The 26,286-nt window shown below is 32.0% G+C and overlaps 1 protein-coding gene across 1 annotated transcript in view; it reads left to right on the top strand.

The window, feature by feature from the left end:
* LOC124539228 overlaps window positions 1–26,286 on the top strand; it is a 226,231-nt gene that overhangs the window by 77,509 nt on the left and 122,436 nt on the right. The window contains exons 9-18 of the mRNA XM_047116525.1: window positions 4,002–4,096; window positions 4,576–4,699; window positions 5,078–5,290; window positions 6,257–6,427; window positions 7,066–7,203; window positions 7,580–7,712; window positions 8,391–8,533; window positions 9,330–9,504; window positions 11,816–11,907; window positions 17,420–18,885. Coding sequence (XP_046972481.1) covers window positions 4,002–4,096; window positions 4,576–4,699; window positions 5,078–5,290; window positions 6,257–6,427; window positions 7,066–7,203; window positions 7,580–7,712; window positions 8,391–8,533; window positions 9,330–9,504; window positions 11,816–11,907; window positions 17,420–18,885 — 2,750 coding nt within the window. The remainder of the gene's footprint in view (window positions 1–4,001; window positions 4,097–4,575; window positions 4,700–5,077; window positions 5,291–6,256; window positions 6,428–7,065; window positions 7,204–7,579; window positions 7,713–8,390; window positions 8,534–9,329; window positions 9,505–11,815; window positions 11,908–17,419; window positions 18,886–26,286) is intronic.

Here is a 26,286-nt window from a genome sequence, read left to right as displayed (position 1 = left end):
TTTTTGTCAGATAATTAAAATATATTCAGCAATAAGCTATGTGTATATATAACTATTATAAATTTAAAATGTTTTATATATTTTCTAAATAAACGTTCCTTATGGACGAGGTTTAGAGACATCAATGCGAGTTTCGTGTAAATTTGGCAATTTTCCATCCAAATCTCGATATTTTTATAAACAGAATTATGAAAATCAGTGACGCGTATATGGGTTTCACTCAGATATTTCCACCTTTTTCTTCGTCATCGACATCGGATACAAAAATCAAAGTAAAATAGAATTCAATAAAATAACTATTAAAAAACACAATTGCATCAGTTGATAGTTTTCATATTCCCTTAACGCAGTTGACGCGATATTAGTGAGAATCTAATCATATCAGTGGCTACATAATCGAGTAGAGTAGAGTCTTTTAATTGGCATCTTAACAACTTCTCCAGAATATCGGACTTCGAGGATTGTGACTGTGTACATGATATGAGAAAAAAATTGCATATCGTTAAGAGTTTAGTTGTAATATTTGAAGACTTCCGTGGTCGAGTAGTGTGTGCACCAGTTTTCATGGGTACGCCACTCCGAGGTCCCGGGTTTGATTCCCGGCCGATTCGATATAGAAAATTCATTAGCTGATTTTCCATAACACAAGTGCTTTAGCTACTTACATCATCAGAGTATAATGTATGTGATGTTGTCCAATATTTACATATTTGTGATTATTTTTTATTAAACAGTCATTTATATTCTCCCCCAATATGCCACTTCGCTAGCGCTTTAGAAGTGGTTGTCAGGGTTTAGGTATAGTAGGACACAAATTAGATGTAGCATCGGAAAATGCAATGGAATGAAATTAAAACCGATTACTGCTGATTTACACAACCAATAGAAATAGTTCCCTATCGCGCCATTCGAAGCTATTCGTCGCTATAGATTCCCGCGTCAGAAAAAGCAAGTGCATGTAAATTCACCCGTCAAATTAACGAATATATTAGGTCATATGATATTACAAGTTATTAGAAAGAAATAAATATTGATAATTTGGGATGGCGTACTCAATTCGGATTTGATCGGTTTTACGAATTTTGCCGATGCGACATCTAAGTTGTGTCGTACTATACATGAGTATTCAAAATCTAACTCAGATTCCTTTATTCAATATAGAAGCATTACACTTACGTATAGACTGCCCAATTAAACACTATCGCTTTGGAAAAAGAAACAATCTGAGCTGAGAAGAACTGGCGATAGAAACTCAGTAGGATAATATTAATATGGGTTATGTTCTTCCTTAGGGTTCATATATGCCTTATACCAAATTCATCAAATCCAGTATTTTGCCAGGTAAAGGCAACAGATAGATAGATAGATTATTATAAACGGTGTTATGATATTATACAAATATGTCAAAAAATAAAATATATTGACACCATAATATGCTGTAAGATTTTAATTAGTAAAACATACAAATCTATTTGATCGAGTTATAATAATTTTGTACATATCGTGTAATCTGTTTCGCCTAATTTTACAACTTTTTATATTGATATTAAAACTTAAAGTAACATTGATAACTTTCCATATAAATGCAATTTTAATCTTTCATAAAATTTATTTTCTTTTTAAATTTAAAAAAAGTGATGCAACATTTTATTTGTGTTTTTTTTTGCTGTCCCTACAAGTATAAATGGCTAACGTCACGTCTGGTCTGACCTCGTAACGTTTATTTCGCATGCTGACTCTATATTGTGTATTACTATTGCCTGCGATTCTATCCTTTATTACGTAACTAGATATAGCTGGACATAATATTAAATAATTAAAAAACCAACGTACCTCATTTTTTGCACTTATAATGTAGATTATTCAGTTGTTTGGTAGGGCATTGTGCAAATCAAAGTAGATACGATTCAGTCACATACTCTATTGCAGAACGGTTTGAAGGGTGAGGAAGCCAATATAGGTACAGGTACAAGGAACATAATATATTAATCTCTATGGTAGGTGGCGCGACGTCGACGTAAGGAATCATTAATATTTCTTTGAGACAATGTGTTTGGGCACCCCATTGACAACTGCTTACCATTAAATGGTCCACTTGTCAAACCACTTACATATGCACTCTTTACCGTTGTAATCTATGGGACAGCAATCCGATACGACTGGAAAGAACTCAGACGAGATATTAGAAGCAAGTTGGACCAACTTTCTTCGAGCTGTTAGGAATATCTCGACATTAAATCTGAATAATATCATATTGGTTTGTTCCGATATTTGATCTTAAGATTTGAAGACCTGCATACTCATAGACAGTAGATCAATGACGTGTCAACTTTAGTAAGTTGTAAACAAACGAAAGACTTTTGGAATTCGATTTATGTCAAATGAAATAATACACACAAGGCAAATAAATATTAAGATTCTATACACGTGTACATGCAAATGACACAACGCGCTTTCATTAGTATGTATTTGTTATTCGCACAAACGGCAATCAACTATACAATATATCAGTTGATAACAACAGAAAGAGCTATTTTGGGCCAAACTGATTTTCATACAGTGCTGTAGTTATATTAGTTGCTGGCAATATACTTTCCATTAATTATTGCTTAATTTGAAATGGTACTAAGATCTATACTAAAGGTCAATATTAGCAATTAATTTATACGAAGTTGGCAACATTTCAGACAAAGAACGAACTATGTGATGCTTAGTGAAAGTCCTTTTGGGGTGGCACAAAATAGATAGTATTAAGGTTCGCAGTATGTGTGAGTCAGTTTAGTGACACTGCACGAAATTGATTTATAGATTAAATTTTTCATACATACATATATTTCTTATGGCGACAAAATCTATGAGCAGTAAATTACACTTGTCATTAGATAGCCCAATTACTAGGAAGATTACCAATGCTAAAATATTAAAAGACCTTTAAGTATTAATGTTGCATAAAGTAGTCGAGATACATGAAAAGTGATAGAATTATACTGTTTTGAGAAATCATATGCATATTAACAAAGAAATCGTCAGTGTTTGAATATGCCCTTAACCTATTTATTTTTGGTAGCAGTGTCTGTGATGCTAACGCTACTTCAGAATACTTTACTGGCACTTCCTCGCTGTACGAGTGGTTGGGGCGCTAACGAGCTCGATTGATGGATGCACATGACAGAAAATTCCTTAATTAGGTTCCTACACCTACGTGTTAAGATGGAATGGAAATGCAATCACAAAGTTAATTTACGTACATATATCTCACTATTCCATTTACAGTATGATGGTATATTACTAGTAGTGGATAAATAATTATATTATCCGTTAAATTATGAAGTAATTGTTGTTCTAGTCATAGTAATAGAGTTAACGAAAATATTAATTAATTTTTTATTTTACACTCGTAGTAACTTACGGATTCGGTCGCATTTTGGGGTATTCGTTGTCACGTGTTTGGCAAAAAAGTAGCCTACGTCCGTTCTTGGAGTTCAAGTTGACTTAGACCAAATTTTATCCAATTCGGTTCGGCGGGTTGGTCACGAACAGCGGCGGCGACAGACAAACAGACATATCTAACGTAACGTAAATAGACAAATAGACAGTTCGTAAATGTGAAAGTATCTCACTTTCACATTTACGATATTAATATAGATTTGACTCGACTGTTGATAATTGGTGATGATGTTGGGTCTTCCTACTTGATTTAGGTCACGATGACAATTTTATATATATCCTACGCAGTATATACATATATACTGCGTAGGATATACCATAGCGCACACATATGAACAAGTAAACGATTGTACTCCTCATGCTTTTACTTTCATAATGTTGAGAAAGTGCAAACACTACCAACTCCCGAAATCCTCGCATGCTAAAGGAAATTCATCGACAAAAATTCCTAAAAAATTATATTGGCTCAACTCTGAATCTGAACCGAGGATTTTCGTTTTCTAACCCTTTAAGCTAGCCTAGTAAACTAAATTATTAAATTTGTATATTTTCAGGTGGACGGCGTCTCCCTACATGGCGTTACAAATCACAGGGCCGTTGCCTTGTTACGTGATGCCAGAGGACCTGTCGTGAGGTTAAAAGCTTTAAGGTAAATATAATGATAACCAACTAAAAACAACAGTTAATGGTTATACCGTGTTAACTGTTATCGCATAAAACCGAACGTTACTTGCAAAATTTTACTTTAATGGTGCTAATCATATCAGAAACATTCATACAAATTTAGATAACATCGCGGTACCTTTCACGAATCTGATTAAAAAAATATATTTTATATATTCCTATAAAGAATTTTGTAATGTAACGATTTTATATACTTAGAGCAGTTTTAAGAAAAAAGGTATATGTTTATGCAGGTATTTCTGTCATACTGTTATTAACCAAATTAATAAATCTAAATATTTGAAAAAGGAATTAAAAAAATTAAAGCGCTTTGTTGGCCTTAAATGGTAAATGGTTCAGACAGCGAAAAAACATTGGTGACTATGGAAATACCGAGTGCAAAGAAAACTCAAGCTTATAAACTAACTTGCTAAGCTTATAAACTTTGTGTTTCTAAATTTGTAGATACCTTCGAGGGGCGGGGTTTGAGAGACTTCAAAAGGCACTAGCAGCTCAGGATGGTAGAAGATCGCCAATAGCTCCACCCAGTCCGTCAGTCACTTCACTCGCCAAATATAGTTTTAGTGTGGTGAGCATCGATTTCTATTTAATTATTATACTTGGATCACGTCTTGTTTTGTTGAAGAACTACTTTTATATTATCAATACTGATATTTATTGTGTGTCACAAACATACATATGATGGCATTCTAGAACAATTTAGTTAACCCATAAGAACTGAATTACAACTTCGGGAAAACTATTTTGGTGCATCATATATACAAATTCCATAATTATTATAATTAATCAATCTATGTATCAGATAGTGTACTTCATTGTTAATATAAAAAAACTTCTTCAGGGTCAATGGAAGTTGTATTTACTTGTTTTCCTATATAGATATTATTAATATTTTCAAATTTACAATTACATTTTTAGAGGACTAATCTTTTTCCTTTTTCTTAAGTACGACGAATCAACAGTCATAGAAGCAGAGCCGGAGTCAGAGATACAGCCACACTTACCATCTCCGACCTCTCCTTCTGACGAAGCGGAGATAGTTATCGGACGAGATGACGATATATCGGAACGCGAGATAAGAAGAATACAAGATAAGTGGCGGGACATCTTGCAAGAAGAACCTGATTGGCCTGGACACCAATATCAATACGATATCATTGTAAGTATGAAATACAAATATTGTTTTACTTACTTTTACGTCCATTATGAGCACCGCAACTTTACTTTATCGAATTTATTAAAATTGTACCGTAATTTGCCCGAAATGTGCTGTCATGTGCAGATGTAAATAAAAAAAATATAATTTTTAAAGTAGAAAAAAAAAATTCGAAAATATAATTTAAAAACAAAATAAAAGAGAATAGATATGCTAAAACGTGCTCAGTACCTGGTAAGATGTGCCGCTTAAAAAATAAATTACTCAAAAAATACATTTTTTTTTTAAATAGAATTTCAAAAATTACGGTGTCATCATAATGGACATTTTAGTTTCACTAATCAACAAATCATGATGTAATTTGAAGCAGATATCGTTCGAAACCTGACTTCTTATGTAAATAGATTTCAAGAATCAGTAATCAGCAGTTACTTACCAATTATTCTCGATGGGCTATATTTTATTCATGAAAATCTTGTTAGCTGAGTTTAAAAAGAGGAGGTTATTAATTCCATTACGTATAGTTCCTTTATTGTTTGACTGATTGTGATCTTCAGTTTAGTTTCAGTTTAATTTAAAAAGGAATCAGCCCTTGACAGTTAAATAAATATGATAAACTACTTGATCAACTTTTTTGTACTTGTAATATTTCTGCATATAGCTGCAAAATATAATTAAATAAATTGTATTTTATTGAGTGTCACGGACAGTGTTTATCCATTTTAACAGCGTCCTCAAAACCCCAAGCCTATTTAATATTTTAATTAAATCGTAATTCTTCTTATAAAAAAGCCTTCAAAGCTTGATGAATAAGAAATGAATATTGAACAAACTTCAGTCTTAAAATAATCATTATTATCTAGTCTTTGGTTCTGAACTTTGTGTTTTTAGGTTGGCACAATAATGAAGGAAAAAGTCTTAAAATAATCATTATTATCTAGTCTTTGGTTCTGAACTTTGTGTTTTTAGGTTGGCACAATAATGAAGGAAAAAGACAACGGTCTCGGGATCTCTCTCGAAGGTACGGTGAGAGTGGTCGCAGGAAAAGAAGTGCAAGCAAGACACTACATCAGAGCTATAGCACCGAATGGGCCCGTCGCTAAATTGGGCATTTATAAAGTTGGAGACGAACTATTAGAGGTGAGCAAGACTTGCTAATATTTTAATCCGGAATCGCCGGAAAATTCCTCTCAATGGTAATAATTTTCTAAATGATAGTAACGGATCTCCCTGTAAATGTAAAACATCGAAATTGATATAATTCATTTCATTTCAGTTGGTAGCTTAGGAGATATACATATATTAAAATAAAATGTTTCGGGTTCAATCAAAGGCAAACATCGCTGTGTTTTCTTAATGTGTTTAATTTTGTGGTCAGCGGTAAATGAGCTAAGGTTCAGCAACAACAACAACAGCCTTTAAAATTCTCTCTGCTGGGCTAAGGCCTCCTCTCCCTTTGACGAGAAGGTTTGGAACATATTCTACCACGCTGTTCCAATATTAAATATTGCTGGTTGGTGGAATACATATGTGGCAGAATTTCAATGAAATTAGACACAAGCATTGCCTCACGATGTTTTTCTTCACCGACGAAATTACACACAAAACCCAAATTAAGCACATGAGTATTCAGTTGTGCTTGCCTGGGTTTGAAGCCGCAATCATCGGTTAACCATTGATCCATCTCGGCTTAGCTTCAGCAAAGGGATATTTAATTACTTTATAAAAATTATAATTAGATAAAAATATATGTGTAAAAATTCAATTTCGTTTGAAAGGTAAATGGATGGCGAGTACTAGGAGCACATCACGTCGAAGTGGTGACGCGACTGCGAGCGGTGAAGTCGCCCGTATTGCTAGTGGTTGTGCGCAAGCGGAGCGACGCGCACAACAGACCTGACCATAGCTTTGCGAGGGTATAAAAACTTCAAGACTTTCTTATCAAATTTGAATGTGAATCAATAGTTTTGTCTCCAAATTTAATTATATAATAAAAGAAATTACATGTCAAAGTTCTTAAATTAAAAATAGTTTATCATATAAAAAATCTATAAAATATATATGGCTTACGGCATTGAATTGCGATGGTAGATCATACTTAGTCAACATTGATATTAGACTCTAGTTCACTGTGACTGTATTGGGTACAGCTCAAAATTTAAGTATAGCGTTCTCCAATATTGAATTAATCGTTAACTTAGTTAAAAGTCTGTAATTGATTGTCATTATAAAGTAAAAAATATTTCATTGCTCCTTTCTCAAATTCGTGATAAATATGTTTGATATTTTCAGAGTGGTATCATAGGCGGTAGTCTACAAGACCTGCTGGCACCACCGCAGCGTCTAATTAAAGCTAAGTCAGAGAGTTCTGTTGCGTCTCTGTGTAGCGCAACCACGGTTATGTCAGCGGGACATGATCATGATGGTAAGGAATTCTTATTATTTTAATAGCAATTTCACTGATTTGTAAATTTGCTTGAAAGGATATTTATCCCAATTTAAGAAAAATGAACCTTTCGATACCATTCACACAGATTTAAATTTCAATTTAAGGTATCCCTTTAATTAAACTCACTCAGTAGAATTGGAACTCATAACTACAAATAATATTGTTGGTCGAATAAGTAAGTTAGTGCTCTCCAAATAGAACTGTGCTTATTGTTGTCTCTAATAATAAATAATCATCTCATAATTGTGTCAGTGTTGGGCATAGCGCTCCTCTGATTTTGAGAAGTTAGGCAGTCTTTTCACCATGTACGTTCCGAGTGTGTGTTGTTGGAAACATATGTATGTGGCTGAATATCATTAGAAACATGCAGGTTACGAAAAATGTTTTACGTCACCTCGGAACAAGAGAAGAATAATTGTTATAAACAATAAAGCACATAAAAAATCTTACTTATTGTCACTGTCAAACACTTCTCTGTCAGCAATCAGCATGAAATTAAGAAACCAATTTTTTCGTATCCAGCATGAATAAAGTAGGTGACACAAAAGGAAATAATACAAAGGCAGAATGCGAAACCTTAAAAGTGCTTGATTGTTTATATACTTTTATCCATTAGGAAGTTATTGTGTCTAAGTATTTTATATTTTCTTATAGAATTCTGCTCCGACGACCTTGAACGTAACAGGTCTAGATCTCTAGAGCCCTTGAGTGGGCTGGCGATGTGGAGCGACCAGGTGGAATACATCCAGTTGCAGAAAGAAGACAGGGGTCTCGGATTTTCTATACTGGACTACTTGGTAAGCGCAGTACGTATGTAGATATGATTATTTAGTCTGTTATATATTATTTTTTTCTTGGTTAGCTGTTCTGTATCCTATGTCTCTTCTTTTATCCTTTAATGGCGTAATTTTTCATTTTTTTTAATTCAAATTGTACTAGAATTTAGTACTAGAATTGGGTACCTATATTTTATTAAATTACGAGTATTTGTAACACAAATATTACACAGGTCTATCTTTGCCGACTAAAGCAGAAAGATGGATGTTCGTCCGAAACGAGGTTTTTAGTTGGTCGTTGGCTTAGAGTTCTGATAAAAGACTATCATATGTTCGCGCTTATAATATAGTTAAACAATTATAATAATCTAGTGGAATTTGTAGCCGTGCAATAAGCGGTTTGGCATCCTATTCATTGTAGAAACAATATTCTGAACATCACACTAAGTGTATACAGTGGTAGCTTCACTTAATATAAAACAAGGTATTAAATGTCGAATCAAAGGTGCTTGTAAAAGCCTACTTGAATAAAGTATATTTTGAAAACTGTGAAAATACAACAACAAACAACAATATCCTGTGAATTTCCCATTACTAAGGCCATCTCTACCTTTGAGAAGAAGGTTTGGAACATATTCCACCACGCTGTTATATTGCGGATAGGTAGAATACACGAGATGAATTATAAACACAAATTAAGCACAAAGGAATATTCAGCAATGCTTTCCTGAGTTTGAAACCGCAATCATCGATTAAAATACATGCTTTCTAACCACTGGGCCATTTCGGCTCTTTAATAATCTGTCTTCTATTGTAGGATCCGTCGGAGCCCGGTAGTTCGGTGATCGTTGTGCGCTCGGTGGTGTGTGGAGGCGCGGCGGCAGCGGACGGCCGGCTCGCGCCCGGCGACCGTCTCGTGTCAGTCAACGGACGTGACGTGGCGCGCTGCAAGCTAGCCGTCGCCGTCGACGCCATCAAGAGCGCCCCCAGAGGTGAGATGTCAGACGCACGCACTGAGAGCTTATAAATATACGTAATTACAGTTATTTAATACGAGGTATTTACCATGTTTTTTCAAAACATTGAAAAATAATTGGGTTAGCAAATTTTTGTTGAATCTCAACATAAAATAAAAAAAACATGATAAATATCCCGTGTTAAAGAAATAACTATTGTAATAAAAATTACCATGTTAATTTAGAATCAGCACCGATATTAAATCATTTATCGTTTTATCAAATTTACCAATCGGTTTTGTATTGTTGAATAGATTTAAATTCCTCTTTGAAAGCCAAAATGAACACCATTGAACTTATAGTCCTTGGTTAGTTAGTCATACAATAACTTGGCAAACAGGACAGTAAAAAGGAGTAGACAACAACAGAGTCAGTAGGCAATTGACTAATTTAAACACTTCGTTATTATGATACACTGATTTTCTTATTGGCATAAGGTTTCGGCATTATTTACAATTATTATTACTTTTATTTGGATAAGTTTATTCATTTAACGATAGTTCTGTTTTGACTATCAATTATATCTTTGAAATTTGTCAAAATAATCAAAATATATGTTAAGTTATAAATATAAGTTAAGTTATTTACCGTCCCATCAAATCGTGATAATAAGAAATAGACATTACACTTGTTTGCAGTAATTACATCTACGCAGGACATATTCTAGTCCACATACATCTGTGCACTATAATATGTCCAGCACAGTTGACAATTCCCTATTGAGATAAGTCCATGTGCATAAAATCCTTAAGACTCCAAAAAAGACTGCATTTTTATCGTCGACAAAACAAACATGGTTGTCTTAATGTATGCTTCGAAAACGTTCAATAACACTTGACATTGAAAAGAATAGGAAGAATTATATCATTGTACTTCACTTATCTCGAGATAACACATACTGTAAAAATTGTTTTTAGAGAATTAATTGTATTTGCCAAATAAGATGACACAAGATAGCGATACTGAAATTATCACAAAGTGACTTTTTATGAGTTCAATTAGCTTGTTAGTTGTGTGTGAAAAAAACATTCGTGGTATAAGTCTGTTTTAATTCGTAGGTAGGAATAAATTAATTACTAAAGAAAAATATTGTGTTGTTAATACTGCTGAAGAAACGGTCAGTAAAAAAGATTGTTTTTTTTTTTAATAGTTTGAGTGCGATGATCTAAATTATTTCGGAGTTTGATATTTGCTTTTTTATGTAATGTAGCTCCCTATATTTGACTAATAAGCCACATGATGGTAAGTGGTCACCACTCATCTATACATGCTGTTAGTGCATTGGTGACTGCTAAGTTTTTATCCCCTTATGTCTTTAATTACACTGGGTCACTCAGGATGAGTGAGCTAGAAACAACCGTCAAGCCGAAACACAATAATACCAAGTATTAATATATCTCAATGCAATTCCATATTTAATATGACATTATAAATATGGAGATGTTTTTTTTCTCATTAGAATAACAAATGGTAATAATCAACAATATCACATAAATATAAAAAAATTAGCTGAGATGGCCCAGTGGGTAGAACGCGTGCATATATATATGCGCTTAATTTGTGTTTATAATTCATATCGTTCTCGGCGGTGAAGGAAAACATCGTGAGGAAACCTGCTTGTGTATATCTCAGCACTGGGAAATTTACAGGCTGTTATTTTACTTTTACTTTATAAAAAAAACATTTCAAAATTATCTTGGCTTCAGTTCCACTATTTAGAGGTACCTAGATATCGCATTGCACAATCTGTATTAAAAATGTAAATTAAACGGAGTCAATTATTAGAGATAAGAATTTTTGTTTTTTTTTTATGGTATAGGTTGGCGGACGAGCATATGGGCCACCTGATGGTAAGTGGTCACCATCGCCCATAGATATTAACGCTGTAAGAATTATTAACTATTCCTTACATCGTCAATGTGCCGCCAACCTTGGGAATTAAGATGTTATGTCCCTTGTGCCTGTAGTTACACTGGCTCACTCACCCTTCAGACCGGAACACAACAATACTAAGTACTGTTGTTTGGCGGTAGAATAACTGATGAGTGGGTGGTACCTACCCAGACGGGCTTGCACAAAGCCCTACCACCAAGAACAATAAAACAAGAATATAAAACAAGCTTGAAGTCCTAAAAAGGAGAGGCTACTTTTCCATCAACTCCTAAGAGACAGCTAATAAAATTTGTAAATATGTATTGAGAAGCAACAGACATCCCTTCAACTGACTAACTATATTAATTATTTTAATGCAGACCAGCTTATAAACACATATTTGTTGTCATTACAGGTATCGTCACTATTGGGGTAGCTAAGCCGCTACCTTGTAGCACCGTGGTTGGGGGAGAAAGGGCAAACGGACACAGCGTACAAAGCAGTCAGGTAAAAAAATGTACATTTTATATACCTTACCTTAAGACAAAAAAATTGGTTTTACAGATGAAATAATAAATGAATTCCATTTTCAAATGAATATTTATACAAATTTCCTTCTTATAAATAAAATATATTTTTTTCCTATTAGTTTTAAGTGATGAGTGTTTGTGTTGTGTATTGTACACTGAGGGGAAAATCTAAAAGTAAGTCATGTTTAAATTATAAGCTTTCTCTTTACGCTTAGAGCAGTATTTATGAATTCTTCAAGCATGCATCTATTTCTAATGCATTTTGTACAATAAAGGGAATGAAACTACCGCTCTAAGATTTTTTTTTAATAATTTTTTTGTTTGGAAATTTATTTTGTAATTTATACATTTTTCCCTTTAGTGTACAATAAATAGTTTTGCATGCTTTATCGATTAATAGTTTATTTTTTTGGTTTTTTCTTATTAGTTGAAGAAGCATTAAATTGAAATAACTATTTTCATTCTTATATTCGAAACTGCCTGTGAACAAAAATATGTAGGTACACAAAATAAAATGACTTCAGATAAATATGTACCTACGTTTAATAAAGTACAAAGTTTAATTTATACATATTGTACATCATTTAAAAAATATGCTTTTTTTAATTGCTGGTATTTTTTTTACGTAATGGTGATAATTTGTAATATCATTACTTGCATCTTTCTTCACCTCAACTAGTGAAAGAGAGATGGCATTATTTAATTACTTGTCATTAAAATTAATGGACATAATAGGAATTTATAAGTTAATTTATTGGGACAAAGTTGTAAAATATATAACTTTTCTATTTAAACATCTCTCTTTTCAGAGACTGGAATACTTCACAAAAATTCTGCGTCTTATAATGTCGCTGCACCGCGATATTATGGAGTTGGAACTGCATTGCTCCCAAGATGTAAAGAACGCACCTTTCCGAGTCCCACCGAAGATCAAAGCGGAGATAACAATGAAGTGACAGAGAGGGATGTATATATCTATTTCAGACGAAAAAACTTAAACACTGTCAGACATAAACGTTAACCATGATTATTATCACAAACATCTGTTACTATATTTTTTCATGGGGAAGAAACAGTTGTCCTGATGATGAAACTTTTTGAACAAATTTTTGTTGAATTTCAATTTGTTATAATTAGAATTGCAGGAAATCCTTCTAACAGATTAAAGTGACAATGGAACACATGAAGTTACGCCATTTTTGATATTTATGAAATTAATATGAAATACTTTAATATTTTGTATATAATGTAAAGCTAATATTTACTTGATGTGATTATGGTCAATTTTCTTCGTACATAATATCTCGAAAAATAAAAATATTATTGAGTCATATCACTATATAGACGTTTTTTGGAAAATGAAGTAATGAATTTCGTACTAAATGACATTGGTTAGAATTTACCTCGATACATATAGGAAATGCAAGCATAACAATAAATATTAGGTTGGGGAAAAAGTCTTTTCGCATATAGTATGTATGGACTTGTAATAAAATCTCTTTGGCTATACCATTTGTATCTGGCTTTGGTATGGTTTGGTTCTGGTTTTGGTATCATTAAAAAGTTTTAATTTTAAAGAAGGCACTTCCAAATTCAAATTAGGAATTTGTGTGATTTTCATTTGTTTTTGTTGTTGTTAAAATGAGTGAATCTAAAGAAGAAATTCGATACATTTTAAAATTTTACTATAAAAAAGGTAAAAATGCAACTCAAGCCGCGAAAAAAATTTGTGATGTTTATGGACCTAATGCAGTATCTGTGAGAGTAGCGCAAGTTTGGTTTAAGCGTTTTCAAGCCGGAAATTTTGATATCAAAGATGCATCTCGCTCTGGTCGCCCTATTACGGACAAAATTGATGCCATTTTTGAAAAAAATGGGGCAAGATCGGCATATTAGTAGTTACGCTGTAGATGAAGAACTGGCAATTGACCACAAAACGGTTTTGACTCATTTGAATAAAGCTGGGTACACAAAAAAGCTCGATATATGGGTGCCTCGTGAACTCACTGAAAGAAACCTAATGAACCGTGTACTCATTTGTGATTCTTTATTACGACGTAATGAAATCGAACCATTTTTGAAGAAGCTGATATGATGACTGGTGATGAAAAGTGGATCACATACGACAAGAACGTGCGAAAAAGATCGTGGTCAAAGGCCGGTCAAGCTTCACAGACTGTGGCAAAACCCGGATTAACTCGCAACAAGGTAATGCTGTGTGTATGGTGGGATTGGAAGGGCATCATTCATTATGAGCTGTTACCGCCCGGCAGGACCATCGATTCAGAACTGTATTGCGAACAATTGATGAGATTGAAGCAAGAAATTGAGAGAAAGCGGCCAGAATTGATCAACAGAAGGGGTGTGGTTTTTCACCATGACAACGCTAGATCTCACACATCTTTAGCCACTCAACAAAAATTACGAGAGTTTGGCTGGGAGGTAGTAATGCATCCGCCGTATAGTCCTGACCTTGCACCTTCAGATTTTCATCTGTTTCGGTCTCTGCAGAATTCCTTAGGCAGTGTCAGGTTAACATCACGAGAGGACTGCCAAAACCACTTGTCGCAGTTTTTCGATCAGAAGCCCCAAAATTTTTACAGCAATGGGATCATGTCACTACCAACAAGATGGCAAAAAGTTATGGAACAAAATGGCACCTACATACTTTAGTCAAATGTAAATAAACTATAAAAAAAAATTTTGAATTTTCATATAAAATACGAAGAAACTTTTTCCCCAACCTATTACTTGGATATTATTGATTCTTCTAATATAATCAGTTTTAAAACATATTACAATTTTATCTATTTGTACATCCGCTTAGTTTATATTACATCCTACTCCAAGGTATATTCTGGGTCACATTTTTTATATTGCTTTTGAAAGTAACCAAATCAACTTATATTTAAAGAAACATTTTGGCCTAAATAAATATCACACAAATAACACGACAGATCAAATAATAAATGAATAAAAAGCTTTAGAAATAAGTATAGTAATCATAATTGGTTGTGTAAAATTTAGCAATTTGTGTGTTGTAGTCAATTTTAAATGTGATAATCATTAAGAGCTAATGATAATTAATGTTAGAATCAAATTAATTAAGTTATTTCGACTGTGTGATAAATATAATGAATTGACTTGTATGACATTAGCATACTAAGGCTAGTACGCAACGCACTTCTAATAATTTATGGATACTAGGAAAAGACTTAATTTTGGTTTTTTTTTTTAGGAATTATACCTTTCTAATGGTCTTTAATAGACTCAAGCCTGGAAAAGACTCAACACTCAAAACTACTTCAGACTCAAATAGCCTTTAAATATGTAGTCTTAACAAGTTTAATTCTTACTGTAAGAGGACGTGTACTTGAGCCATATATAACTCTAATATTCAAAGAATCTCTGTATTGAGACTTAGATCTCTCTTTTCTATCTCTCAGAAGCACCCTTTACGCACAAGTTTTTTTTTATTTTAGACGATAAAGTATGTCTCTTATAAGGATATTTGGAGGTCAAGTTAGTCAATCTAGAAAAGTGCTCCTTTTAATGTAATTAAACATTTTGCTCAATTTTCATTCTGCTAGATTTTAGACTGTACTATTTAATAACCCACTAGCATTCTTTCTCTGTTTCTGTCTCTCTCGCACTAAAACACGTTATTTGGATAAAGGTGTATGTTTTATTTTTGTAGTCGTAAATTTTCCATGTGATGAATTGATATTAATCTAGTTTTATATCGCTATAATGCTTTTAGTATTGTTATGAAGATGTATAAAATGTATGTATGTATATTATGAAATTTAAGATCAAATTAAGAATGGCAAAGGCGGTTTTTTTTATTGCTTAAAAAAAGGACTTGAATGTGAAATAATAAAAAAATCTGTAGTCTTAAAAAACCCAAGCCTAAAAATGAATATATGTGGCTAGGTTTGGAAACCATCAATTAGAAATTTATTTACTTAAATGGTAATATTAATATTACAGGTAATTCTGAGACATATCATAGGATATAAGTTTACGTTAGTCAAAAAAGGTTTTATGTAATTGATTAATAATAACGGTCAATAATCATAACGGTCAATAATATGTCCATAGAAAAATATTAATAAAAAATAAATAATAATTTTAGAAATTAATGTGTTTAATAATTGTTGTAAGACTGTAATTTTTGGATGAGAGAAAATTTATAAAAACTTTAAATTGTATTTATATTAAAATTATTTATTTAAATTTCTTCAAGCACGTTTATAATGGTTATAATTAGTTTCCGCAACTGTGCAATGTAGTGAATAATAATGTAGGATCGTTATTTGTTTTTAATTATCAAATCCACTTAATTAATTTACATTACATTTAATATAAAAAAAGTTTAATAAATAAGAAATTAAGCACAGAAAATATAATTACTAAATAATTAAATTTTTATGTATATTATTTATTTCTATTTTGTTTTGTTATTTTTTAAACATTTACGTAATAGTATTTGTCTAATAGATTACTCATCCGTTGCTGTAGATCAACTTTAGTTATTTATCAAAATATGTTCAACAGCTTCCAAAATAAAAAAATATATAAAAACGCTATTATTGTTATAATAACACTATAAAAATAAACGTAAAGTGAAACCGGTTTGCTAAATGATAATTATCAAATTAACATTGTTGTAATGATTATTACGACACAACAATTTGTGTTGTTGATTAGTTTTATTGTATTTTGTGTTGAACTAGATCAATTCTCAATGTTATATGCGTCTAGATATTTCTGTGAATAATTTAAATAATTAGCATTAGCTACTAGTGTCCAAAGCGCTTGTGCTTTTTAGCTCAAAGACTAAGCATAACATTCCAAAAAGGTAATATCGTTATCGTCCTAGTTAGTATGACATTGAAAAGTATTTTGGAAGACGTGTATTTACAATAATTTCTACATTAAGACTGTTTTATTCTATTTCAAAGATTAATGATTAATTTCGAATGTTTGTATCGATAAAGATTTTTTGTGAATTGGGTTTTAAATGTCTCTTCCAAATGTTAAATTCGGAGTTTTCAAACTCGTTTTATTATTATGTATTATGTTTTATTTTGTTTTAGTTTTTGGATTCGTATATCGTTGTTTCGAGTTGGTTTAAATGTTTGTTGGTTTATTCTGAATATAATAGAAAGGCCTATTTTTTGTTTTGTTTTAGAATAAGTGTATATTATAGTTTGTAAAGAATTGTTGTTGCTAAATGGTGGATATTTTTGATGTTTGTTGCTATAAGGATAGTTTTACCTGAATGTTGTTTAATTTTTTTGTGCTGCAAATAAATGTTTAAAAAATCAAGGCACTTTTATTATTAATCAAAATTATAAACCAAGGAGCATTTTACAATCCTTTGAATCATCAAGATTAAAAATTCAAAATTAAGGTAAAATAAATTAAATAAGTAGTAAAAATAGAACCACAAAAAATTATTATTAATATACCTCTTTTTTTCCCAGGAATGCATAAATTCATTGGCGTCTGACGATCACACGGGAATGGATTCCTTTCACGAATGTTTGCAAGAATACGGAGAAGGTTTGGAAGTTGTACAAATTTGCTTAGAGCCTGAAGAGTCTTCTATAAAGGATGAAGAGTTGTCTGCCTTGGCAGATATAAGCTATGATGATTATAAAAAAGCAGATTCGTTAAATGATAATAGTAAGTTTATTTCTCTTGGAAATAATGACACTGAAAAGGTTAATGGAATAACAGAGCTTAAATCTTCAAAATCAGATGATTCTTTAGACGAACAAGAAGATGATTTGACAATAACAGAAGATGACGTCCTTGTAGCTCCTAGAGAATTAACCATAAGGAGTAAGTCCGCAGACAGAAAGGGCACGGAGAGTGACAGATGTTTATCAAAACAACAAAGTAAAGATTTGTCAACGTCAGACGAAATGGTTTTCGCCGTTACCCCAACTGGCTTGGAGAGAATAAGCTTCGAAAAATATTGGAAGGAGTGTGACATCAATAAAGACAAATTAAAGAATGACGAAAGTTGGAAAGAATCCATAAATTCACCCACCGATGAAACCGCGAGTTTTTACGACGCAACCACAAGAATTTCCGTCCAGGAACATAACAATTCTCTATTATATATTGACCATGAAATTGACGGCTACGAAACATGTCTCGATGACGACTCATCGTCTGTAAAGTGCTCGAAAAAAAACGGTCATAAAATTAACGGCGATAGTGAGATCAAAGAGTTAGGTAAACACGATAAAATAGTTATTAGAAACAAAGACAACGATGCCTGTGCCAAAACTATTAAAGATCAGATCACTGCCAATACCGTTGACGAAGTGTCGTCTTATGGCCACCCATACATAGAAGAGCATATAATTAAGCAAATGCAATCATTGAGAATAGAACCATTAAATGTAAACATAGGTACCAAGAAATTAAAGAAAAAAAGTCCTACGAAACCGTCCAAGAAGGAACGTCGTTGTATCGAATACTATAACGACCAAGCTGAATGCCTACAAGAGATACGCCAAAAGAAGCTTGAAGAAGAAGAAGAGCATAAAAATAAAGAGCAGCAGAGAATTTTGGACACTAGTCTAATTAAAATGGACAAGAAAATGCTATCAAAACAGCAATTGAGTGAGGACTCGATGGATGCTGAACCTAATTTTGTACCGGGCTGTCATAAATGTTTTCTTGAAAGTTATGCATATGAAATAACTAAAGCATATATAGCCGAAGCTACGGCCTGTAAATATTGTGATGTAATTAGGGATATGTTAGAGGTACCTACAGTTATATCGAGTAGAAGAAGATCAGCACCAGCGTTAGTTAATCTAGATAGCCCTGGATCTGATACGGACGATGAGGATCTCTTGGCGGTTCCTGTTGTAAAAGATAGAAGAAAATCTACTGGCCCGTTGAAATTTCCAGTACCTGCTAGAAGAACTAGGTAAGAGAAATTAAATTATTTCTAAAATTAAATTTGGCGTGATTTCAGTTTATCTATAAAAGAATCTGATACTTGTGTGACTAAAAGAAAAAATAACAAAAGGTCTTGGCTACATACATTGAAGGATAGGTTTTATTTTCGTATTTTCAGTCGTTTTTCATTCAGATAAGACTACATCATTTATAAATAGCAGTATAAACAATTCGACGTAAAGTTATAGTAGCGATTAATGTACTCAGCATACGTTTGATGGATTACTCTTAGGATACATGCTTTAGTCGGTGACTATTCGTGTAATTTTTTTCTATGTAAAATATTCTTTAAGTTTTTAAGACTACTATTTTATATCAATGGCGAATATTAATTACAGTTAAAATGAAAATCGATTTACGTATGAATACTGGTTTAATCAAATATTAAATATTAAAAATCGTAATGTATTGTCCGTATCTCTGACTCAATCAAATAAAATTTGACTCAATAGAAATTTATTGAAATAAGTATATACATCAATATAATATATCTGGGGCATAATTATAATGACATCAAAATTAATATAATTACCGTAAAAAGAGCTGAGATGGCCCAGTGGTTAGTACGCGTGCATCTTAACCGATGATTGCGGGTTCAAACCCAGGCAAACACCACTGTATATATGTGGTAAATTTGTGTTTTTAATTCATCTCGTGCTCGGCGGTAAAGGCAAACATCGTGAGAAAACCTGCATGTGTCTAATTTCATCGAAATTCTGCCACGTGTTCATTCCACCAACCCGCATTGGAACAGGGTGGTGGAATATGTTCCAAATCCCCTCCTTAATGGAAGAGGAGGCCTTACCTCAGTAGTGGGGAATTTACAGGCTGTTACTTTACTATACTTTTTTACTGTAAAAAGTCCTGAATACGTAAAAAGATGGCAAAACTGGACTTTACCGTTAAATCGCAATTCCAATACTACGAGCAAAAATAAATAAGCCCTCCTGTGACCCCTGAGGCAACAAGACGTGGTGTTGTTGATTCTAAATAAAAACTATTTTTCAAATCTAAACACTACAAAAAGTGCTTAAAGTTGTTTTAAATTCGAATTTATATATTTATTTAATTATTGACTTTATTAGTAACATAAAGTATGTAAAAATAAAGATAATGTCGTATATTTGTTTTTCGATTGTGGCACAATGGTATCTAAAGTCCTATACAAATAACAGGCGTAATTTTCTGATCCTAATATGGCAGCAATTAATATTTAAAAGAAAACATATAATAAGATAAAACAAAAAAACTGTTAAGGAAATTATAAGAATGAAAGCCCGATTTTTCCTGTCGAAGCGACCACGCAAACAAGCAAATTTTGAAATAAGCTTCTATTTCTTAATGCTCATACTTTAAATTTGCTATTTTTTCTATTATCGATTGGTCAATTATCTCTAATATATATGCCTTTGTTAAGTTTAATCTTAAAATTTCCAATGAGATTAGTACTTGCCATGTTTGTGGATTGAGCACATTCTGGTACCTTAGGTTGTCTGGTTGAGAGTTTTGCACATGCGCTAGGATAGTTTTATTGACGATATCCTTACTTTAGAAGTGTTTTGCTAAATGTATAAACATACATTGTTTTCAAATATTATTACAATGCTTTAATTAAATATTTACTCCAGGGTAGGCATTGACGCTAGATTTCCTAAACACGTGACCGTTAATGCGATGAAGCCTTTCAAACGAGGACAAACTTCTTAGAAAGTATTTTTTATACAATATGAACTCAATTTTATTTATAATAAAGTTGCAATTTCAATAACACTTATGTTTCTGTGTTTTAATGAAATACAAATGAATATAAGCTTTAAATATATGCTGTTAAGGATGGTTTTGTAAGATGTTGTGCTTTTGTCATGTACGTCATTTATATAATAACAGTTTCTCAAGTTCAAGAGTTTTCATGTCTGTCATAATAAGGCGTAGATAGTTTAGGTATTTATTGATTAATCTAACTTAATATTGAAACAGTCAGTCCTGACTTTAAAAATAAATGTACAATTTCAGTTAATGTACATAAAGTTAAACTAGCCTAATATGAGTGAAGTTTCTTTTAAAATGAAGGTAGGAATAGTCGTAAGCAAAAAATAGTTTGAAAAATGTTATTACAGACGCAGAGACGAGACACCCAAACATATGAATATGAATTATGAAATAAATCTTCAAAGAGCTGCCGAATGCAAATTAAATATTTATGAAATACAATATACAAACAAATTGTCCGTGAACGAATCATAAAAAAATGGCATAAAAGTTTATTAAACTAAATATAAAAGGTTTAGTGGAAAGTATTAAGTATTATATTATCTTTTCTCAGCATAAAAAGGCTCTAGGTATTCAAATTTTTGAAGCAATGAGTCCTCCAAATTTTGGTTTTTGGATGGAATCGATGAGAGTTATAGATTTGGCTAGGCTATATAACAGTTCATAAATGTTTTACTGTAGGCGTATATTCTATTTCTTCTTTTGGAGAAGGTTTAGAGCTTATATCACCATGTTAAATACATTTGGTACAATTTCTTTTAAACACTTCTCAGTTACAAGACACTGCAGAGAAGTTATTAAGAAATATTTTGTATTTTTGAGAATAAATCAAGTAACTACATGGTAACTATGAACTTGTATAAACTTGATAAATTTCATGAACATTAAAAAACTATTAAAATCCTCTATCAGTATAATAAAACTGCAATAATTTAAAAAAATACATTTCGTAGAACGCTTACGTGAAGCTTATACCCATGTGAATTGACCACTCACCAAAATTAGTATCTAGAACAATTTAATATAGTTAACAAATGCAATCCTTCAGAGAATATTAAAAAGTCCCTTTATACGGAATTGTTTCATTATGTAAGTGAAACTTAACCCCATGAATTACTTCACTTAATACATCAGGTTTTTATCGTTTCAATGCTATCACAAGAGCATTTGTCTTTGTTTGCGTAAATTTTGTATGAAATAAAAGAAATTGACTTACCCTAACATATTGCTTCACTTAATAATTGTCATTCATGACAAGCAGAATTACTATCGTTTTTGATGTTTTAAATTAGAATTTTAAAATAAGTTACTACTTTATCGGTGAACTAAATATTATCAAAAGTGCCATACTTTTGATAATATTTAGTTCAGCTCTTTCAATTACAATGTTAGTTATCCTATCTCATAGGTTATTCCCTATTCTGAATTTACCAACAGCCTTATTTTCAGGTGCTTCTACATATGCACTAATCATTTTTCTGAAAAAAATATAATTTTTTTTTAATTCCTGTTACCAGAATATTTATTCAATGTTGTGTTATGAAAAAATTCGACCTTCTTCACAACAAATATCTTCTTCTAATTCCTCTCCAATTTGACTTTTCTGCTGGTACATAGTATTGATATTAGTGGAAAATACTAACCAGATTTTTCCACTTTAAGATTTAAGTAATGCTTTTAGTAGTTGTTGCATGTTATATATTGTTATGTCATGAAGTTTGTTATGTAAGTTACCTTGTACGCATATTCGGGTTGATACTGGTTTCTTATCGATGCGATGTCTAGGGTATCTGATGTGGTGTATTTTCTCCTATGGTTTTCTTATTTTTAATGGTTATATATATTCTCAATTAACTATATAGATGCAAATGAATTTAAATTTATAGCTATTTAATCATTGACTATCTTTAATTCATTATGATTTGCTTATAATATTTGACTGAAATAGGTGGAATGGTCTGAGGACTTATCCTCAAAATCATTATCATCGTCAGTTCAGCGATTACATATATTACTTGGTCTAACGTCACATGTCATTTTATCAAATGGACCAATACTTTCTTATTCGTACTTCCTCATTATAACAGCTTGATGTGTTAACTTTAAACTAATTAGTGCACATCGAAGAAAGAAATGGAAAAATATTTTAACCTCTTTATTATCGAAATCTATATTTATAAGTGATCATATATTTAGATATTTTTTCAAAGGCCATTATTTAAATTTATGTACTTAATTGAGATGAAGTTTGTTTTACTAAACGCAGTTCCGTTATTAATACGAAATTTTGTTATTTTTATGGCTTAAAACAGCTTTTTAATGAAAAAAATTGTCATTTTCATATTAAGAAGCCAAATAAATGTATGTTAGTTACAAAACAATCACAAGTCAGAAATGAACAGCGAAAAGACGTCGGCGCAGATTAAAAATATGTCTATTAGTGCTGTAAAAGTAATAAAAGTTTACTATCGATAGAAATTAATGAGGCATAAAATAGTGGTTAAGGCGCGTAGCGAAATTGTCAGTCTATACATATACTAAATGGATTGTTATTATACAAATAGAATAATATTGTTTTCAAGTTAAACATCATATGGAAGCTGATTTGAATAGACTTTGTAGTCTTGTAATATTCCTTACGCCAAAAAAAGTTAAAATTCCATTAATACATTTAATATTCAAAATATTAATCGACACTCGTTATAAAGAAATAGTACCTTGTTCTAAACATATCTAAATTAATAAAAACTTTACTTAACTAAAAATCTCTATATCAGGCCTGATTCATGTTTCTAGCTCAATCTCCACTACATCTATTTTATGTACACAAATATTTGTCATGAGAATATTTAGTAGAATAGGACAATATAAAAAAAAAATTATGGATTTCTTCACTAGTAAAACGTATCAATTACAAAGCTACTATATGTAATATGATATATCTTTTAAGTCACTACTGCTGTAGATACAATTAAAAAATTTACACTTCTCGACAACTATAAGCTCTTTTAATCCCCGTTAAGCATAAGACCTCATGTTGTATCTCTTGTCTGTAATTGCTAGGCGACACTCACTTCGTAATCCGTAATACATCACTACAATTTAGACGAGCTAACACACATCCCTACTATAAGAAAAATCGAACGATAAATTTTATTTGTTGTACTAAAAAATGAAAGTATGACATTATAAAATTGAAGAAAGTATTGTATGACTGCTTACCTACATATATTTGGTATAAGAGCCAGAATTACACGTGCTTGGATATTCCTCATACAATTTTGAACAAGCAGAATTTTCACATGCCATATTTGTCTAAATATCTTTGACGAAGGGGAAGTTCAAAATTTCACCTTGAAAAGTAGCCTTTGTCTAACCATTGGATATTTACGGCGTGTTATAGGACATTTTTATAGCCTGGGTAGGTGGATTGGCAAATGGACCTGATTCTCAGTCATAGCCCACTTCCAATAGACAATGTTACTGCAAGAATTATTACCCATTCCCTACATTGTCAATGCTCCACTAATGATCGGAATTTTTATGATATATCTCTTGCTCCTAAGGTTCCACTAGCTCACTCACATGTATTTCTATTTAGTGGAGTAGGTGGTACCTACAAAGTTGGTTGTCAAAACCCTACCACCAAGAGCTCGCATATCGAATAATCGTTAGAAGCAATAATGAAAACAGCGTTCCTGGTAATAGTTAACGCCTCAATTGATTAATCTTACAACGGAGTTATTGATTCAACCTTGAATGGCTGAGGTCTGATGACACATAATGTGAAATCTCATCGTGTGTGACGATATACATATTAACGAGTTTATTTATAGAATGAATATCTCGGGTTCTAGTATTACCCTAGAAATTTATTTGACTCAATTTTTGGTTATGGCTAGAAGTAACTGGTCACTATACCTTATAAACATTGGCAGCGTTAGCATTATTAAGCATTTCTTACATCGTCAAACTTTGGGAGCTAAGACTACCTGTAGGAAAGCCAAAATTTATTTTTATGGTGTAGCTTGGCGGACGAGCATATGGGCCACCTGATGGGAAGTGGTCACCATCACCCATAGACAATGACGCTGTAAGAAATATTAACTACTCCTTACATCGTCAATGTGCCACCAACGTTGGGAACTGAGATGTTATGTCCCTTGTTCCTGTAGTTATACTGTCTCACTCACCCTTCAAACCGGAACTATAACCGAAAATATGAGTAAAATACCTACCCAGACGGGCTAGCACAAAGCCCTACCACCAAGTAAATTAATCAAAACTGGGTATTGCTATTTGTAGTATTTGATGAGTAGATGATAGCATCAATTTATATGCGGCGACTTGATATGACTGTCGTGTATTGCAAATTTTACAGTGTTTTATTAATTTACGACATCATATCATATATGATCAAATGTACTTCTTGAATTGAAGTTCGATCATTATTATATGAGTCGCTTCATTCGATGATACAAATAACTAAGTTAACTTCTAAAATAATCAGTGTTTTTTTCCTTCATTATCAATGTATATACAAAAATCTTCCTTCCGATACAATTTATCTATTAAAAAAATCTTGATCAATATTCTTTGCTAAGCATACATAGGGACAGACAGCGATATGTGACTTCGTTTTATACTATGTAATGATGATAATAAGAATATATTCTATAAAAATTCAGTAATACGCTAAAAGGTTTCTCTACCAAACTTAGCAAACCCAGTGATGAAAAACCAAAATTACCTCAAATGTATTTTTGACAGTATTTATAGTCCTTAAAATTCTGTTTGATTTAGGAATATATGGTCAAAGAAAATATGAATAGTTTGTATTCAATAGTGTGTTAACAATAAACATTTTCGTTTGCCTATTATTAAAACTATTGAAAAGTTATTTCAAAGTAGCGACTGTATAAAATAAATTTGTTTCATGAAAGAAAAACTAATCCTTCAAATTTTCGATGTCACAATTTATACAGTATTTTTTCGCATATTTATTTATTTATCTGAATTTACGATCACTTCACGAATTAATTAAAACCTAAAGCCTATACCAGGAAAATGAATTCTTGTTACATTTTATGAAAAACATATTATCGATAACTAATGTTGCGCGTCACTAAAAGAAAATTGCTAATACGGGTAATTGAGTTATGGTTAGCCGACCTCAGTGTACCATTACGAATTGACAACTTGCTGTCTATTCACGTTTTACGGTCCTTTATTTCGGCCGAAATCTAATTTTCGTTAATACGAACGTTATATGAAATTCGGCCTTTGACGGGATATGTAGTGTTGCGCTAGTCGATTCGAAAATTGGTAAGTTAAACAATTTTGTATACATGACTAGTGATGTGCAATTTCTTGCCTTGAAAAGATTTAAAATTGCTTTGATTCCTACTACTTATTGACGTTTGCGTATCATGCATTTATTTAAGTGCAAGCAATCCAAAATCCCATGACTTTGATCCATGACGAATTAATGAACAATAAAAATCATGAATACAGACTGATGTTGCCTAATGCGTAGTACGATAGAATATTGCCGGTTTAAATTATGTCAAGCTCTGACTTTTCACGTGTTCGTTATTTA

The sequence above is a fragment of the Vanessa cardui genome, chromosome 22 (genome assembly GCF_905220365.1).
Source record: "Vanessa cardui chromosome 22, ilVanCard2.1, whole genome shotgun sequence".
NCBI lineage: Eukaryota > Metazoa > Arthropoda > Insecta > Lepidoptera > Nymphalidae > Vanessa > Vanessa cardui.
Note: the sequence above shows the minus strand (reverse complement) of the source record. Positions and strands in the feature narration are given on the sequence as shown.